Raw genomic sequence first — 19,820 nt, forward strand, 5'->3', positions numbered from 1 at the left:
TCGAAAATGAATATATTATGTTAAATATATTAATGTGTTATAAAAAATTTAGACGAGACTCAGTTATATAATGAATTTATGAATGAAGGAAGAAGTGGAAGAAACTTAGTAGAAAGGGATTGAAAGTGTTAAGGAAGTATAAACAAAATAAAATAATAAAAGTTTAAATGATTAACAAAAACATAATAAACATGGTAGTATACACACCATAAATATTGTCATGTAATCTTCATGCGACAATGTTTGAAATTCTGGTAAACTTCTCATGAATGATATCAGCATTGTAATAGCTCTGTTCATATAGTCAATGGGTTCGTTAGGTAAATTAGAAATGATATCTTCGCCGTATCTATAATAATTATTGAACAGTCTCTCGTGGTGTTCAACAAGCAGCCTCAGTGCTGACAGTATATGCCGGCCCTGTTTGTTAGTGGTCAACATATTCCAATACACATCTGATAGAATGGAATATTTGTCAACAGGCAAAATGATCTGTCTGAATTCTGATTCGACTATTGGTCGGTAACATGTAAAAGGACTCATATCTCTGAAATATTCAAAACTACCGTTATATGACCAGTTTGAAGTCACCGACATGTTCGACTGACTCGAACAGGAACTGGAAGGTGATGGTAAAGAGGGGTGGAGTGTTTTTGATTTGTTCCTTTTCGCCACGTTTAACTTCTGTCTTCTTTTCTTCAATTGGTCTTCGTCTGTAAGCAACAAATGAACGTGTTTTAGAGCAAGAGTAAAAAAGTAAAAAAAAAAAGTAAAGAATACACTCATCATCGTCATCATCATCACTTTCCTCATTACCCAAGTCACTATATTCATTTCCTGTTTATAAATGCTTCTAATATTGTAAATATCACTTTTATGTCCTTTTGTTTTTCATGTAGATCGAAAAATAGGTACCAGAAATTTTAGAATGATATTAGTGATAGATTGATAGCATAATTGCAGAGTAATTTTTTTATTCTGCTTGATGCCTAAAAGCACCCGATATTTAGCGCTAGTTTTAACAAGTTCGTAAAACATTTAACGATTTTCTATTAACTTTTTTCTTTTCCTTTTTGTTAATAAAACTGGAATAAGAAAAATGATATTATTAAAATTCCAAACTCCAACTATTAAATTTCAATTCATCTTTAATCTGTAAAATAAGCTTGTACTTCGAATTTTGTAATGTTGAGATGTCAGGTTGAAAATAATATAAACCAATACAGGAATTAATTATACCCAAATTTTTACATTTATGATCCATCAAGAGGAATTTTATAATTACTATTTGAGTATTGTCCTAATTAGGTGTTATTTTCCTATCAGAGATATATAACAGCTTACATGTAACAGAGAGTAGCCAAACGTTGTTACGTTACTGTTACTGTAAAATTGAACTGCTCATACTTGACTGAGTGGGGCTATGTTCAAACACAATTCAGACTTCCCTATGTCGTATTCATTTCGGCATAAAATTACCTTATTCTAATATATCTTTCCTTTATTCTTAAATATCAGGATCTGATGAAAAAGAAGCTTTCACTTTCATTTCTAGTAAATCAACGAACAGCACTGTAACCGCATTTTGCTTCAACACTTTATTTGTGACGCGCAGATCAATTAAAATACCTCTTCATTCACCTTTCATATCAATATTCACAAATAAATTTAACAGTAACATTTATATTTTTCTTTAATTCTTTAAAATGTTTCAGCTTCAAAGCTGTGCTCATATTAGGGTACCACCGTTGACTGTGCTACACCATTATTTGAAACCTCCTCTGATATGTGGTATTTGCTCAATGAGGGAGTTTGATGCCGCTGCCCTCATCTGTGTTTTTCCTGATCAATATTATTCATTCCTTCTCCCACTTACTACTATAGACATGCATTTCTTCTCGCATTCACTTTCACTATCATTCGTTAACTTACTTAATATCCAGTTTTTCTTCATTCCCACTTCAAAACAACGCTTCAGCCGACAACTGGCGCAGAATTTACGGGTGTGCTGGTCTAGGTGGCATTTATTTTCAAATGTACAAATAAAAACCTGAAAAGAAATATATCATTTAAGGAGTCTGGTGGAAGAGATAACTGATTTTTTTTCATTTGCTTACATTCTTATGGAAGTTAGGATCAAAAATATGTTATCTGTCACTGCAGTTCGTCGTCACAATAAATAGATATAAATAAACACATAAATGTATATTTTATACACGCACACACAAACATACACACACAAACACACATACACATATACGGGTGAATATGTGTGTATTATATTCTTGTACATTGTGATATATATTGTGTAATATTCCAATGAGAAAATACTAACCTTCTTCTTCAGAGCATTCCGCCTGAAAAATGCTTTGCACGATTCACACGTAATAGCATCAAAGTTGTATCCTAAAGCAACATCTCCACATACACGGCACGTGAGCTTTGAACCATCTTTCGGCTTGGGTCGCCTCTTGTGTTCACTTTTATTTTCTTTTAAAATCTATATCAGAATAAATAAGCAGAAACATTTATGACTCCTTGGTGGTTTGACAATAATAAAGACATTTTATATGTATTGTTAATAAATGTGAATCTTTAATGTATATAATCTTGCACAATATCCGTTTCTCTATATATTTCATTCTTGTTTTTCCCGTGTTCTTTTTTGCATCTCTAAATACACAAATACACATCTGCATATTGTTTAAACATAATATTACCCATAAAACATATGAACATTATCAATTTTCATTTTATAAACAAAATTCTCATTGAGAGAGCGTGTGCCTTAATATGGCTATGAGTCGTTTATTATTCTGTTAGCAACAGTTTGTCATATCCATTTCAAAGGATGAAGTCTACTTATATTTCAATAAATTCCATATCATCGAAACCTATATTTCAACAAGTCATCAAGTGGTTGTTAAAGTTGCAGTAAGAACGGCAAAATCGCTTTCAATTTCCCCCTAACCGCCTTTAAAAAAATGAAGCCAAATTGGAGACATCAAAACCGAACGCACAAAGCAAAATGGAACGCTTTTGATCATTATTCTGCTTGATCAGGAGTATCTACTAGTCTTAGTAATTTCATCTGGAATCTTAAAGATAATAATAAAACGTACTTTATTGAATGGAGCATTATAGGGACGGCCCCGGCTTATAGGATTAGTAATACGATCTGCTTTCTTTGTTCTGAGGATTCTGCCGAGGTTACGGATATTGTAGATTTTTACTTTTTGTTTAAGTTTGGGTGTAGATTTCAAGAGCTTGCAGGGAGTTTATCCCGGGATGACTCGTTGTTCACTGTTAGGAATGTCACAAATAGGAAATTGGATCTATATAGAAAGAAGTATCACTGTTTTTTTAGAGTTAGCTTCGGTTTATCTATCACCATAGTAAATGAGCATCTTCCTAGATGTTAACTTCAATTTAATTACTGATATTTACAAACCTTATCATAAGCCTAACTCTAATCTGAAATATATTAATTCAGAAAGTAATATTCCAGGCTGTGTCAAAATAATTTCTAATTTACAATATGTCTAGAAGAATTTCTGCATTATCTTCTTGTAAGAAATGCTGATTACCATAATATAGCTCTTAAAAAGACCGGTTACAAAAGGAAAATTGAATACCTAGCAATAATTATACTGATAAACGGAAACTTACTAGTAAAGTTTATGGATTCGATTTTAAATGTCTCAAATCTGAACGGAAGGGTAAATATAAATCAGGAAGTGGGCATAACTACTGTGAGAATAATCCTTTAATTCCAGATACTAATGTTCACAAATATAAATATAATTATGTAATAAAAGGTTAAAATTCTAGGTTAGTCCATAAGGTGAATAATTAAGGTTATTCTAATTTAGTTTTGGACAAGAGTAACATTATTTGTTATGGTATTCTGTATGCCAGTCAATTAAAAAGTAACTTAGTTGAGGCGATGTATAAATTGTTTTTAAAACACTTCAATAAAAAAGTAGATATTATGAGATTTTTAATCAGAGATCCATTAAGGTTGCTTTTACGGTCTCTCGGAATTTATCTCAGATTATTTCTTCTATTAATGAAAAGAAATTATCCAGTTTTTATCTACGAGATAACTTGGTTAATACTAGCGAGACTTATTCCATGAGTACCAATTTTAATGATTTTCCTAATAGCCAGTTTGGCAGCGATGGTTCGAATTCTATTTCTAATATGAGTTTCAATAATTGTGGAGGTAATAGCCTTTCACTTAATGATAATTCGATTGTTGAAGGTACAAATAGGGGTGAGAACTCCCTTTGCGATTGTAGAAACAAAGAAAATTGTTTATTTGGTAATTTTTATGAGCGTAGGAAGTCGTCTATAAGGTTAAAGTTATTTCAGAAGGTAATGATTACTTCTATATTGGTTCTTCTGCTAATTATATTAAGAAAGGGGTTTCGAATCATTACCATTCCTTTAGAAACAGAAATAGGACTTCATCTACTAGTCATAATAATTTCCTCTGGAATCTTGAAGATACTGATAAATCATACGTTATTGAATGGAGCATTTTAGGGGCGGCCCCGGGTTATAGGATTGGTAATAGGTTCTGTCCCTATGTTCTGAGGAATTATTTTTGATTCTATTTTCTAGAAGGCTGCTAAACTCTAAATCTAACAGGGTCTTTTTTTTCTGTGATCATAAGAATAAATGCGTGTTTAAAATGTTAATTAAGGTGTTTTATAGGTGTTTTATTAGATGATGTAGTAGTTTTTGAGTTTGATCATTTCGGTTTCACCCTTTGTTTTTACTACACAAGTTGGTTTCTCTTGCATTTTTCTTTTAATTTTCAAATTTTTCAAATTTTTTATAAATTTTTAAAATTAAATAAAAAAATTAATTGTTAATTTTTTTAATTCAATTTTTAATTTTTAAGATATTGTGAGTATTTTGATTTTTTTTCATCTTTCATTGCGAGACAGTGGATTTTTATATTTAATTCATTTAATTATCTTACTACCGTTTTGATATTTCTATATTTATTTATTAGCTGACCCTGTGCCTTTTATAATTGTTGTTGTTTTAACAAGGTACAAAATCAAGTACAGAATAATCACAGATACAAGCATTGTCATATTTCCCAAGCACACACATACTTACACATACTCAAACAGAATTGGAATGATGTCAGTTTATATTTTCAGAGTTGTACGTTTCCATTACGCACGCATGGAAATATTTCCATTTCGCACGCACACACCCACACATTCACACGCATACACACACAAACATTCACATGCCTCCCTTTTTCACACACACGCATATACAAATATACTCTCACAGAGTTGAATGGCTGTTTTTTTTATTTTATTCGCCCCTTCCTTTCTCATTCATATGTTGAGAACAGAAGACACACTCTGCGTTCTTCTTTCTCAAATGCTTATTACTTTCTCTCACTCTTTCATGGCTATTACTCTCTAAGGCTTAGAGAGTTTTAAATTTATTTCTAGGTATTTACACATCGTGAATTATGTGTCTTGCAAACAACTTGCACATGCAAGTGCTACCAGTCAAGAATTCCGCATACCGGAAGCCAGCAAGTGTATGGGGTCATCAGGAGAGAATGCGCGCCGTTTCGGGGCCTACCTCTCGACGGCATCAATGCGCACCGGCCCCCCTCACTGATATGAGGCCCCACTTGCTAGATCAACTGATTATTAAACAAAGCTCAATATTTCTCTAGCCATCGCTCATCGTCTCTTTTTAACCAAATCCAGTGGCTAGCCTTCTCCACTGTAGTTTGGATATCGGTAATGGTGGTATTTACCTTCCGATGAGTTAGGCCTAACGATAACAGCAGTCGTTTCACACTGTTTCCTACAAATCCTCTACATCCGACTGGGGTGGTTTATATATATATATATATATATATATATATATATATATATATATATATATATATATATATATAAAATATACTCTTACTCTTTTACTTGTTTCAATCATTCGACTGCGGCCATGCTGGAGCACCGCCTTTAGTCGAGCAAATCGACACCAGAACTTATTCTTTGTAAGCCTAGAACTTATTCTATCGGTTCTTTTGCCGAACAGCTAAGTTACGGGGACGTAAACTTACCAGCATCGTTTGTCAAGCGATGTTGTAGGGACAAACACAGGCACACAAACATATAGACACACATACATATACATATATATATATACATATACGACGGGCTTCTTCCAGTTTCCGTCTACCAAATACAGCCACAAGGTTTTGGTCGGCCCGAGGCTATAGTAGAAGACACTTGCCCAAGGTGCCACATAGTGGGACTGAACCCGGGACCATGTGGTTGGGAAGCAAGCTACTTACCACACAGCTACATACAGGGGTTGGACAAAATAATGGAAACACCTACCATTATAGCATCATAATTTTGAAATATCTATTAAACCGTCAAGAGCTTTATTATTTTTATGTTTTTTTTTATTTATTGTTAGTGTTGCTTAATATGTTTTGCTAAAATTGCGGTTTCTTTACGGTAATCATCAGAAAAAGGTAATTAAAATTCATTAAAATGTTAGATCTATCGAACTTTTAAAGAGGTCAAATTGTTGATGCTCATATGGCAGGTGCTAGCGTAACGAAAAAAGCCGAAATGTTTGGTGTATCAAGTAGTTCTGTCTCGAAAGTAATAACAGTCTTTGAGAAAAAGGGAAAAACCTCCTCGTCGAAACAAAACTCCGGAAGAAAACCAAAACTTTCAGATAGGGACCGTCGGACTCTTACACGAACTGTTAGAAAGGATCACAAAAGTACAGCTCCCAAAATTACTGCAGAGCTTAATGACCACCTCGAGAACCCAGTTTCTACAAAAATTGTTCACCAGGAGCTGCACAAAGCCGGATTTCATGGGAGAGCTGCAATCAGAAAAAACTACTTTCAAAAACAAAAGTTGTAAAGTGTTTAGAGTGGAGTAAAAGCTTACAGAATTGGTCCCTAGAGCAGCGGCAGAAAGTTATTTTCTCGGACGAGTCATCCTTTAACTTATTTCCGACCAACGGCCGAGTATGCGTGCGAAGACAGCCAAAAGAAGCATTTGACCCAGACTGCCTTCTTTCAACTGTTAAGCATGGAGGAGGATCTGTGATGATCTGTGGTGGGGGCTATATCTTGGAAATACACCGGCCCAATGGTTTCCCTTCATGGCAGAATTAATAGTCAACTCTATTTAAGCATTTTATCTGATCAAATTCATTCTATGGTTACGGGACTGTTTCCGGAAAGAAACGCAATCCTTCAGGATGATAATGCACCAATTAACACACCTAAAGTTGTTACTGAATTGCACGGGGAACATTCTAGTGAAATAGAACGTTTTATCTAGCTACCACAGTCTCCAGATCTCAGTATTATTGAACATTTATGGTGCATTTTAGAAAAACAAGAGACGAGTCGATATCCTTTATCATCACTACAAGAACTGGAGACTGTTTTACCTGAAGAATGTACAAAATTCTTTTGGAAACAATTCAAACTTTGTACGAGTCCAAACCTTGTAGAATTCAAGCTGTAATTACTGCGAAAGGCGGTGCTACTCCATATTAAAATAAATTTGCTTGAAATTTTAAGGTGCTTCCATTATTTTGTCTAACCCCTGTAAATTATATATATATTTTCTTGTTTTGAATATCCGGCGTTCTTGTTATCATTCAGTGTATTATTATTATTTGTTCATTTCCGTCGGGGCTATGAAAGGTCTTTGTATATTTTTGTTAGTCGTAATTATTCAAACCAGTATTTAATTCCTGACGAACAATCTAATTTTTATTCCATGAAGAGTTCTCCTTTTTGTCTTTGGAATTAATTGGACTCCGAAACAATTTGTAGAATGTATATTGGTTCTGTAGCATCTTGGATTATGAATAAAAGTTTGTCTACACCTACAATTTTTCCTTTCCATATACTTCATAAATATATATATATATATTGCGAACATACTTTCAGGTAAGCTGAAATATATCTTTAAACACAAAATTTTTTTATTGTCTGATGTATGTTAATTATACGTAACATAACTATACTTGTGTCATTTTGTTCTTTAAATTGTGGCAAGCTATGTAACCTTGGGAGATGAGCATACTGAGGTTTTGAACAAATTCTTAGTGTTTCTTTCCTTTCTAAGCTGTTTTAGCTGTTACATCTAAATCCATATTCATGTTAATATATTTGTACAGCAATTCAGATAATGTCAAGCAATAATTATATGAAAATATCCACCAGAAATCCAATATATTACGGTGTAACATTCTAAATGGAGTGGGCGTTAATTTCTGAACGTCATGGACGCTGATATTAAAATCTTACATTTCAACTTCTTCAGAAACCTTTGAGACATGGTTATTCTAATTATGGCTACATATTGAAAATACTATATGTGTGTTTTAACTGATTCACTCCTCATAAGACCTGATTACAGGAGAACATAGAATGAAGTTTTAGGAAAGTGGTTATATTTTCAATAGTTTTATTTCTTTATCTGTTTTCTGTATAATGTATTACTTTCGTATTTTATGCTAGATTCATAACTTGAAGAAACCATCACATGTTCCCTTTTAGAAAATTTGCTGATAAGACATAGACACAAATTTATATGGTTGAAATAGTAGAACGTAATACATCAAATTATAACTTCAGTCTACCTTGCAAGTTATAGAACCTTTCATCCGAAACATTGCTTTATTGGCAAGTCAAGAGTCAAGTGATTACATATACCAATTTCCAAAGGGGATGGGAAGGCTACATGTTGTGTAAATTTAAACTAAGTAACTGATAATAAACACAGATAAAGAGAGATTTCAATCAGATTATCCAAGAAATAAGATCATTCATACATACCTTTAGCAAAGATAGTAAATATCTCTTTGCGACTGTTTTATAAGAATTGACATATATATATATATATATATATATATATATATATATATATATATATATATATATATATATATATTGTAGAACAAATATTTTTCCGTGCATTTTCAAAAACAAATTCTCCTATATTTTTCCTGCGTGGGAATACACCTCTTCTTTCCATATGTGTGTGTGTGTGTGTGTGTGTGTGTGTGTGTGTGTGTGTGTGTGTGTGTGTGTGTGTATGTATGTATGTATGTATGTACGTATTATGGTATCAGAGGATGCAAAGCCTGTTAGATAATGTAAAGTCCTATATTTCGTGAATTTTCTATGTATGAAATGAAATGACATATTCATCAATGGTATTTCACCCATGCCCATATTATTCTAGGTGATATGTGAATTCAGTAAGCAATGATGGAAACAGATACTGCAAGGCCTCTCATCTGATAGAAGCTTCGATGAAACATCATAAATCAGAGAATCGAGTACTAAAATGAATACGTGTTGGTCGAGTTCAACCACAAAAGATCAACTAGCTATTTATAAACAGTATTTCTACAGATTGTACCTTCTTTGAAACCAGACATTTAGTCCTTGCACATCATTTATTGCTTGCTTGTGATTTAAAGACAGGTGCAATTTTTTTATTATACTGAAGGTATTTTGAGGCGATAGAATTTTCACACATCTTTCTAATCGCACATTGACTACAGCTTAAAATTCTATGGAAGACTTTCACTTAATATCAACAAAAATTGCCTGTAAACAGAACAATTAATGAAAATTGACCGTGAACTGATAGTGTGCCATTTGAGCGTAAATGATTTTTGTGATAAAGTATTAGCTCAGATTTTGCACCGACATTCGTTGCCAACGTGTGCAGTTGATATGGGTTTTGAAAGCAAAACGTGTCTTGCGTGTATTTTTATTTCTTTGTATTTCTTTGCCTTACGACATCCGGTAAGTATTCACCAGATTCGAGGGTTCTTTTTTTTTTTTGCAAACACTCATATCCCATGGTTGACATAGAATTTCAATGTGGCTTTAAATTGTGTAGGAACATCGCATAAAGGATCATAAATCTGACAATGACAAAAACTTTTCATAAAGTTGTCTCTTTCGTGACCTAGCAAAATATCTTGACACACCTGATAGAGAAACAGTGAGGATAAGTCTAGAAAAGTTTGAGATGTCCTCCTACGACTATTGACTTGTTTGTCCAAGCATACATTGGCATGAAGGCTTAGTTTAAATATGCTATTTCAGAACAGATTTCCGTAGAAAATTGCGTCACGCAAAGGCATACATATATGCGCCAACTTTTTCAGCTTATACCTTGCAGTTGTAATGATCCATGTATTTCAAGACTAGCAATTAGGTTTCTTTGTCCGCTGTCGCACAATAGGTAATTTGTTCAGTATAAATCGCTTCAAATCTCAAAGATAAAACAAAGACTTTCATAGCAGTAGATTGCAATTTTTGTTGTTCTCTCACCTTTGTGAATTTGTGATTCACTTGGAACAAGATCTTCAAAAAGTAATGCATATGCACCTCTTGACAGCAGAGGTGTATTATTAGAGCTCTTATTACCTTTGAACCTGCAGTAAGCCCGAGGAAATTTTGTGTGATCTTTATACCTAATAGACTTGTCTATAGCGATACTTGATGTAATAGTATTTTGTATACGTCGGCAGTTCTGTCTTCAGTGATGGACACCTAGCTTCTATGGTCAATTTGAGTGTTGAAAAAGTTTCAGTTGCGTTCGAATGTTCGAGAAATGAGCTTTGTCTGAGGACTTGAAGCTCCTCACCAAGGTTTTCAGCTGTGTTGTTTGCTTCTTCCCTTGGTTACTATGATTCTCTCAGATATAGAAACCATTTCGACGGCACACTAAAAGCATTGCACTACAAATGCTTAAGATATGTATTAATTATCAGTTGGATATCATATGATCCTTTTGCAGAGTTATTCTAGTCCCAGACATCATGATCGTTTGTAGCATATGAATTAAGGATTTGCATTGTCTCCCCAAGATCCCATGTTCAGCCATACTTTGCACCAGGCAGATTGGCGTGTATCTTGTTACTCCAATAACAAATAATAGGGATAAAGCTGAAAGTATGTCATGAGTGCTGGATTTCCTAAATCCTTATCAATGGTCCATAGATGTCCTCTTTCTCTAGTATTTTTCTAAGCCTATCGTGTGAAGAGGGCAGCTGATTTCCATAATAGAAATGTCTTTCGTTTGTGATCCTGTACAACGATATTTGTCCGATTTTGTTTTAACTTGGTGGCTGTTTTATTTTTTAAGCTCCACCAATATTCTTTTGACCCATCGGTCTCAATATGGTCAACTTCGTTTGTAGGTGTTTTCTGTTATGTTATCCTGTTCCAGACTGTTATGGCCACCATATCATGCCGCATGTGAATGTGATATTTGGAATACATTATCTCACATTTTGCAATAATGTGCTCAATGTATGTATGTATGTATGTATGTATGTATGTATGTATATATGTACAAAATTGTGAACGAAGCACTATGTATTTATGGGATGCATACTGTTTGAATAGTGGAGGCGCAATGGCCCAGTGGTTAGTTAGGGCAGCGGACTCGCGGTCATAGGATCGCCGTTTCGATTCCCAGACCGGGGGTTGTGAGTGTTTATTGAGCGAAAACACCTAAAGTTCCACGAGGCTCCGGCAGGGGATGGTGGCGAACCCTGCTGTACTCTTCCACCACAACTTTCTCTCACTCTTACTTCCTGTTTCTGTTGTACCTGTAATTCAAAGGGTCAGCCTTGTCACACTGTGTCATGCTGAATATCCCCGAGAACTACGTTAAGGGTACACGTGTCTGTGGAGTTCTCAGCCATTTGCACGTTAATTTCACTAGCAGGCTGTTCCGTTTATCGGATCAACTGGAACCCTCGTCGTCGTAAGCGACGGAGTGCTAACTGTTTGAATACCTTCCTGTATTCAAACAGTATGAGATTTAACCGACGACGCACAAATGTGTAAATAATTCCCCTGATATATGAAATGTGTTTTCTTACGCGTTTCACTGCGGAAAGGAAAAGGGTAAATGATCAAACTTAGCTGCGATTCTATTTCAAATTCTCCTTCTGGCCATAGCGAAATAGAGAACTAATGTTTTTATAAGCCCACCAAATATGGTAGTATCAGCGAATTGGAAGTCTCAATACACATAATTTTAGTGCTTGTGCTGGCAGCTAATTTAATTAAATATTAATTTGTGCAATAAGCAGACGAGATATAGAATAAATGCATGCCAGTACTCAAACAGTACAAGATTGAACATTATTTACGCAGCTTCGGTTAAATCTCGTACTGTTTTCATACAAGCTTACAATTATCGCGTGCGCCTGTGTATGTGTATACACATCATATACATATATATATATATATATATATATATATAAACATATGCATATATGTGTGTATGTGTGCGTGTATGTGTGTGAATGTGTGAGTGTAAGTACATTTAAATATCTTTAAAGTATTTCAGCTCTAAAGCTACGGTCATGCTGGGGCAAAATATATATGTATATATATATATATATACACACGCACATACGTGTGTGCGTATATATATGTGTGTGTGCGTGTGTGTGTATTTGAGTGTGTGTATGTGTGTGGGTGTCTGTGTACATGTATATACACATATAGAAAAAATATATATGTGCGAATACGTACATATATTTATTTGTATGTATATAATTATGATAAATGTATGTACTACATATATATATGCATGTATATATATATGTGTGTATATATATATATATATATATATATATATATATATATGTGTGTATACATACATATATTTATACATACATACATACACACATACCCACAGACAATTATTGGTTTCTTTTGAATCAAAGAACATTAACGTGAAGAAGCAAATCTTGTACAATGAACTGAAATAGAATATCTTTTATTGAACTCACTGTTTATTTAAATACTGAGGCGAATTCGTATAATGCGAAGATGATGTGAAATCATTTTAATCCAATTTCTAATTTGTTTCTGCTTCTCGCTTCATCAGAGCATATGAGAAATTTTAATCGAACGATAATTAACTAGGAAAGTTTAAATGAAAAGAAGGAGAAAGACAAAAACAAAGAAGAATATATATCAAAGAAAATGTGGAAGAGAAAAACCGTTGAATAGCTTAAAGCGAGCGTTTGTTTTTTGTTGAGTTTTGTGTTTTTAAAGCCAATAGATTTTGTTTTGGAAATAAAGGATTAGTAAATGTATTGAAGAATGTCGATCAAGAGTGCGAGTCTATATTTAAACTCGAGAAATCTATCTTCCAAATGACTGAGTTAGCGAAAGGTAATAGCTTAGAAAACCTATATGGGATAAAATTTAAGCATACACATTAGTTTTTGGGTGAATACGTTTAAGTTATGCGATAGCCACTATATACACTCAATTTGTACATCAAGGAGTAATCTTGTACGAAAATTGAAGAATCTGAACCGGAAGTGAAATGTCTTTCTGAGGTAAGGTGTAGATGAGAGACCACAAACACAGATTCGTAACCTATTCACGCAGATATTAAAGGAATAGAGTTGGCGAAGGATTCATTTTTTTAATAAACTGTCATGGTACAGGTCGTAATCTCTTTTTTGATTTTTTTTTTTTTTTTTTTTTTTTTTTGCTTTTGAGTTTTCTGTGTAGAAGCATTATTATGCTGAATGGTATCTAAGGTCTTGATATTCTGTTCTAAAAGTGATTTGTATTTTTCCAGTATCTGTCGATAGCAAAAATTATGAGAGTATTAATTATATAGTGTGTCAAGTATTTTGTGTGTGCGTGTTTGCGTTCGCGTGCGTGTATGTGTGTATGCGTATGTGTCATCTGTGTCTGTATGTACGGCGTAGTGTGTGTGTTTGTTAGTTAGCTATTCATAGATCTTCATCATCTGAATATGTAGTCCTTATTGATTTTCTCTAGAAAGCAGTTTACCACCAACTTGTATTTCTGTGAGGATTATATGTAGGCATTAGCCTTTTGAATAAAACAGCCCTGAAGGTACCTGAACATTTTGCTATTAACATTGTTCGAATATTTCGAGGCACCGTTCACATAGTGACCAGATTGAAACATGTGTAGGCGCCTCTTATACGTATCGTATTTAATTTTAAGTGTGCTGAGCTGCCTCTTTCTTTCGCTTGTTCACTCATCCATATATACTCTTTTACTCTTTCACTCTTTTACTTGTTTCAGTCATTTGACTACGGCGATGCTGGAGCACCGCCTTTAGTCGAGCAAATCGACCCCAGGACTTATTCTTTGGAAGCCTAGTACTTATTCTATCGGTTTTTTTTTTGCCGAATCGCTACGTTACGGGGACGTAAACACACCAGCATCGGTTGTCAAGCGATGGTGGGGAGACAAACACAGGCACACAAACACACACGCACGCGCACGCGCACGCACACACACACACACACACACACACACACACACACACACACACACACACACACACACACACACACATATATATATATATATATATATTACGGAGATGTACTTGCACAGGAAGTGACCTGATCTGAGATTGTGTGCTGAAACAAAAAACAATTACATCGTGGAAGGTGTTTATAGGTCATTTAAAAACACCTTCTACGCTGCAATTCTGTATATATATATATATATATATATATATATATATATATATATATATATATATATATATATAATGACTCCTTCGTGCAGACAATGATCCCCTTGAGTGAAATACTTCAGAAAACATGGTTTCTGATCTTAATTGATTGCAATTGTGACCATGTATATGTTTTGTCTTGCTATAAAAGATGAGCTGCAGCAAATTTTCTGCTCAGTGCCGTAGATTGATCTTAACCAATTGAACATGTCCATTGGCGGCCGATGATATGTGCATCTCTGATCACGGGAAGAAGTAGTCGAGGAGCATCACAGCCATGTGTTCAGAGGAATTCTTTATGGCTTTTGATCTTAACTGATTGGAAATGTTATCATGTACATTGTTTTGTCTTGGTATAAAAGATGAGCTACAGCAAATATTCTGCTCAGTACCACAGATTTGCTTGTCAGTTGTTTGACCTTAACCAGTTGAGCATGTCTCTTGGTGGCTGACGATATGTGCATCTCTGATCACGAGCAGAAGTACTGGGAGGGAGCATCATAACGATGTGTTGAGACGAATTCTTTGGAGTTTGGATAACTCACCTCTGGAAACATTGGTGTTTCGTTCATCATCCTTAAAACAAACCTTCTTCAGGGACCTTTTGCACATGGTGGGCTACACGACCAGAAGAAAATTCTAAGAAAATTGGCCCCCACCTGCAATATGATGCGATGTTTGTCTTGATATGAGATCACCACGTCGTGCACAAATGGTTGCGATGCATGTACCTGGTGTACCCTTATCAGACGAGTAGTCATGGTGGGTATATTGGGCTTCGTATATTTTTACCCCAGTGTCATTTAATGGTATGTGCTGCTTTCTCTCTCAATAATAATAATAATAATGATGATAATAATAATAATATATGAGTATGTAAGTGTATATGTACATGTGTGTTAGTAAACTTGTCAGGCCAACGATTAAACACTGTGGCGAAACCCGAGAATCCATTCATTGTCTTACATTTTATTGCTTATATAGATATGTGTGTGTGTGTGTGTGTGTGTGTGTGTGTGTGTGTGTGTGTGTGTGTGTGTGTATGTATATTTATACACACACAAACACACACACACACACACACGCGCACACACAAAGATATATATATATATATATATATATATGTGTGTGTGTGTGTGTGTGTGTGTGTGTGTGTGTGTGTGTGTGTGTGTGTGTGTGTGTGTGTGTGTGTGTGTGTATAAAATGTAAAACGTGGAACAACAACGCAAGACAGGTAATATAAGAGAAGGACAAAACGTCCAGATAGACGATACAAAGAAAACACGGACGGGTCATTCGGAATTTTCATTCTTCAGTCGAGTTCAAGATTAACTTTGCAATTTCGTCTGTTTATATTCAAGTTTGCTCAAATCTAGCCAGCCCCAAGATATATATATATACATATATATATATATATATATACACATATATATAAAGTAGCAGGTGAGGCTGTTTTGTAGAAAGCTTGCTTCCTAACCACATGGTTCTGGGTCCGGCTCGGCTGCGTGGCACCTTAGGTAAGTGTCTTCTACTATAGCCTCGGGCCGACCAAAATCGATTGAGTGAATTTGGTAGACAGAAACTGGGAGAAGCCCGTCATATATATGTTCGTGTGTGTGTTTGTGTGTGTTTATGTCTGTGGTCAGCCACCCCATCCGCCACCATCACTGGACAACCGATGGTGGAATGTATACGTCCCCGAAATCTAGCGGTTCGGCAGAAAAGACCGATAGACTAAACAACAAGCCTACAACAATTAAGTCCAGGAGTCGATTTCTTCGACTGAAAGGCGGTGCTCCAGTATGGCCACTGTCAATTGTCTGAAACAAGTATATGAATAAAACAATAAAGAATATTATTCATACATACATACATACATACATATATCTATATATATATATATATATATATATATATATATATATATATATATATATATATATATATATATACACATATAAGTGTGTGTGCTGTGGGTACGTGTGTGAGTGCGCGCATGAGTGTGTGTTGTTATCGCGCGCGCATTTTTAGAAAATGATAAAATACTGGCAAACAGGTGGTCGTTCAACTAATTCTCGTGATATATGTTCTTTATCGTGTTAGACATTGTTTTTTTTTTTTGTTTTTTGTTTTGCCTTTTCAATCTCATCTTCAGATATGCCAGTGAATCGGTGATTGGTCAGTAACCAATTATATTGTTTTGCACAAACTACCTTATGAAATAAATAAATAATCATATAAAACTAATATGTAAAATAATTGCTTATGTGTGGATGTGTATTGTGTGATATGAGTGGCTACAAGTGTTTGTATGTATGTGTGTACGGATGCGTGGTAACTAATATTTTAAACTTCTTTTTTTAATATATCTACGCTATCGTCTGTGTCACTGTATTACCGTCTGCGCTACTGTCTTTGTTGTTGCTTGCTGTGTAATTTACATTGTTATTTTTCCTTTTTCGTTGTGATCTTGTTTTGTATTATTTTGTTGGTGGTTTTCGTTTCCTTCTGTTTTGTTTCGGTTTTTTGTTATTTGTTTTCATTTTAATTCTTTTTTTTTTTATCAGCTCATATTTTCAGCTGTTCCGGTTCACTGCAAGCCAGCTTAATGATATAGTCAGTGAAACATTATTATATTGTTGTTTTCGTTGTCGCTGGTGTTGAGAAGGAGCATTGACTACAAGGTAATTAGTATCCATTTTGAAAGAAAATATAGAAACTTTTAAAATCTATATGACTTGAAATTCATTTGAAGATAATATCATTTGATTAATATTTCACTGGCCAAATTACAAATGTTGACACACTACAAATAACAAACAAGATACTCAAGGGTCCTCTTATATCATGAATGGTGCTCCTGCTACTCATACAGACTTATAAAAACACATCCAAAACGGATTATTCAACTAATTGGCATGCAGGACCCTAGTCCACAGTTTTGTTGTTTGACTCTTCGTTTTGGTTATCCAGCCGTTACTATAACGGGTTCTTCTCCTTGGAGCCGGTAGGGCTCACAACACCAGACATTCCTATCTCGTCTATGTCGCTTTCTGTTATCACCCTTGTTCCCCGCCTCCACACCAATGCACACACTATTCACTACGCCCTGCCTGGCTGCCTTCGTAGAATGATCGTCCTCTAGAATTTCCATCAGGTGTTGTTGCATAAAGGTTCAACAGAAAAATTAACGGTATCAGTCAGTAACCCAGTAAGATTCGCAAAGTCTATAAGCACTTCCCATTCCTCCAAATACAATTTACAAATTCCTATCTGTACAGCACCTCTTTCGAAATAAATTGCCAGTCTTCTGGTGGTGAGAAAGCAATTTGCAATGTCAGGCTCTGTTAAACTAGTGTCTTCAGTAGGTAAAAACGATGATTTTCTCTATCTTTACCTATTATAGTTAGTAAAGTGGATTCTTTCATAATATAGTAAACAAATAAATGTTAATTAATTTATATGACAACTATAAAACTATAATGAGGAAAAACAATCGTTAAAGTAATAACTAATAATGGGACAAAACAAGAGAAAGCGCTCGGATTTAAATAAAAAATATGTGAATTAAAATAGAATACAGTAGTATGGGAATTTGTTCTTTGGTTTTACAATAACATTGAGCATGTTTTTGTCTTACGACGGTATGAAGAGTGCAAATGTACCGACTTGTACTGATGTAACCATGAAAAATCAAAGTATATTCAATACGTTATTCTTGAGATAAATTACTCACTGCAAATGGTCCTGCTCTTTTCAATATAATCCCGAAACAAAGTAGAAAAAGACCCAACTTTCAAACGGTACCTGAACAGATTCCTCCGGGAAATACCCGATGAACCACCTGGATACATCTCAGCCAAGAACAACTCTCTGCCTGAGTGGTCCGGGGTGTCCTGAAATAATTAATTAAAAGACTTTTCCATGTGGTACTATTGATTTAGTCATGGCCTGGGCCGATAATGGCCCAAAACAATCTAAGTTATCTAAAAGACAACATACAAAGTTATTTTTCTGTTAGCCTTTTAGTCAAGACGACAACAGTGTCCAGAACACCTAGTACGGCTTCAGAGACCTGTGACATAGAGGGAATAAATAATTATTAAACTAAAGTCGTAGCTTGAATCTTTGCAGGAAAGACATTCAAAGTATTATTTAGTGGTACTTATTAAAGTAGGTGACGTTAACCATTCAGCAATGAGTGAACAGTCGAGTAAATGCACAATGTTTTATAGGGTGACTTGTAAAGTTAAGAATTATGTTAAGCAACCAATGCTTATCAAAGACAATTAGCTTTAAGTGTATCATTACTTATTGGTAGAAGCATTACGAAACTTATTTGTATGTATGGTTGTGTGTATATACATATATACAAGTGCATATTATATATATATATATATATATATAAATACATGTATATATATCGACATATATATACACATATACACATACATTTCTGTATATATATATATATATATATATATATATATATATATATATATACACATGTATATATATCGACATAATATCAACATATATATACACATATACACATACATTTCTGTGTGTGTATATATATATATATATATATATATATATATATATATATATATATATATACACGCTTAGGTATTTGCGCACGTGTGTATGTCTGTACATGTTTCCCAATTATTCATGTAGAGAAATATGTACATATATAACTATGTGTCTATAAGTATACAAACAAACACGCTGAGTGTATAGATAAATATAACAGTAGTTACATATCAACCATAGAAAGCCTTTTTGAAGATTATATATTATGCGCCATATGTTTTACAAATACAAATGTAATCCGTAACAAAGGAAATCTAGATTTGATGAGAGCGTGTTACACATAAACTTATATATACACAAAATATATACACATAATCACACATATATATGACTAATGTATATATATATATATATATATATATATATATATATATATATTATATATATATATATATATATATATATATATATATATATATATATATATATATATATATATATATGCGTGTGTGTGTATTCATAACTGTATATTTTCATATATAGGATTTTTTCCTATATACACGCACATTAGCATATGTTTAGAGATATATACAGATAAATTATACATACATGCACGTCTATGCACGCACGCACGCACAACACACACACACACACACACACATATATATATATATGCATGTATATGAAATA

At 34.1% G+C, this 19,820-nt stretch overlaps 1 protein-coding gene and 1 long non-coding RNA gene across 7 annotated transcripts in view; one reads left to right on the plus strand and one right to left on the minus strand.

Annotated features, from left to right (window-relative positions):
- Nucleotides 1-19,820, plus strand: part of LOC128247053 (uncharacterized) — a 476,761-nt gene that overhangs the window by 311,655 nt on the left and 145,286 nt on the right. The gene's annotated exons all lie outside the window — the stretch shown is intronic.
- The window catches only part of LOC106868710 (vitamin D3 receptor), a 216,343-nt gene that overhangs the window by 10,707 nt on the left and 185,816 nt on the right, over nucleotides 1-19,820 (minus strand). For all 6 annotated transcript variants that reach the window (XM_089348118.1, XM_089348116.1, XM_089348119.1 and 3 more), the window contains 3 exons: nucleotides 2,336-2,500; nucleotides 1,933-2,050; nucleotides 208-713 (listed from right to left, as the gene is read on the minus strand). In XM_089348118.1, coding sequence (XP_089204244.1) covers nucleotides 208-713; nucleotides 1,933-2,050; nucleotides 2,336-2,500 — 789 coding nt within the window. The remainder of the gene's footprint in view (nucleotides 1-207; nucleotides 714-1,932; nucleotides 2,051-2,335; nucleotides 2,501-19,820) is intronic.

This window comes from Octopus bimaculoides, chromosome 2 (genome assembly GCF_046866305.1).
Source record: "Octopus bimaculoides isolate indiv1 chromosome 2, ASM4686630v1, whole genome shotgun sequence".
Classification (NCBI taxonomy): domain Eukaryota; kingdom Metazoa; phylum Mollusca; class Cephalopoda; order Octopoda; family Octopodidae; genus Octopus; species Octopus bimaculoides.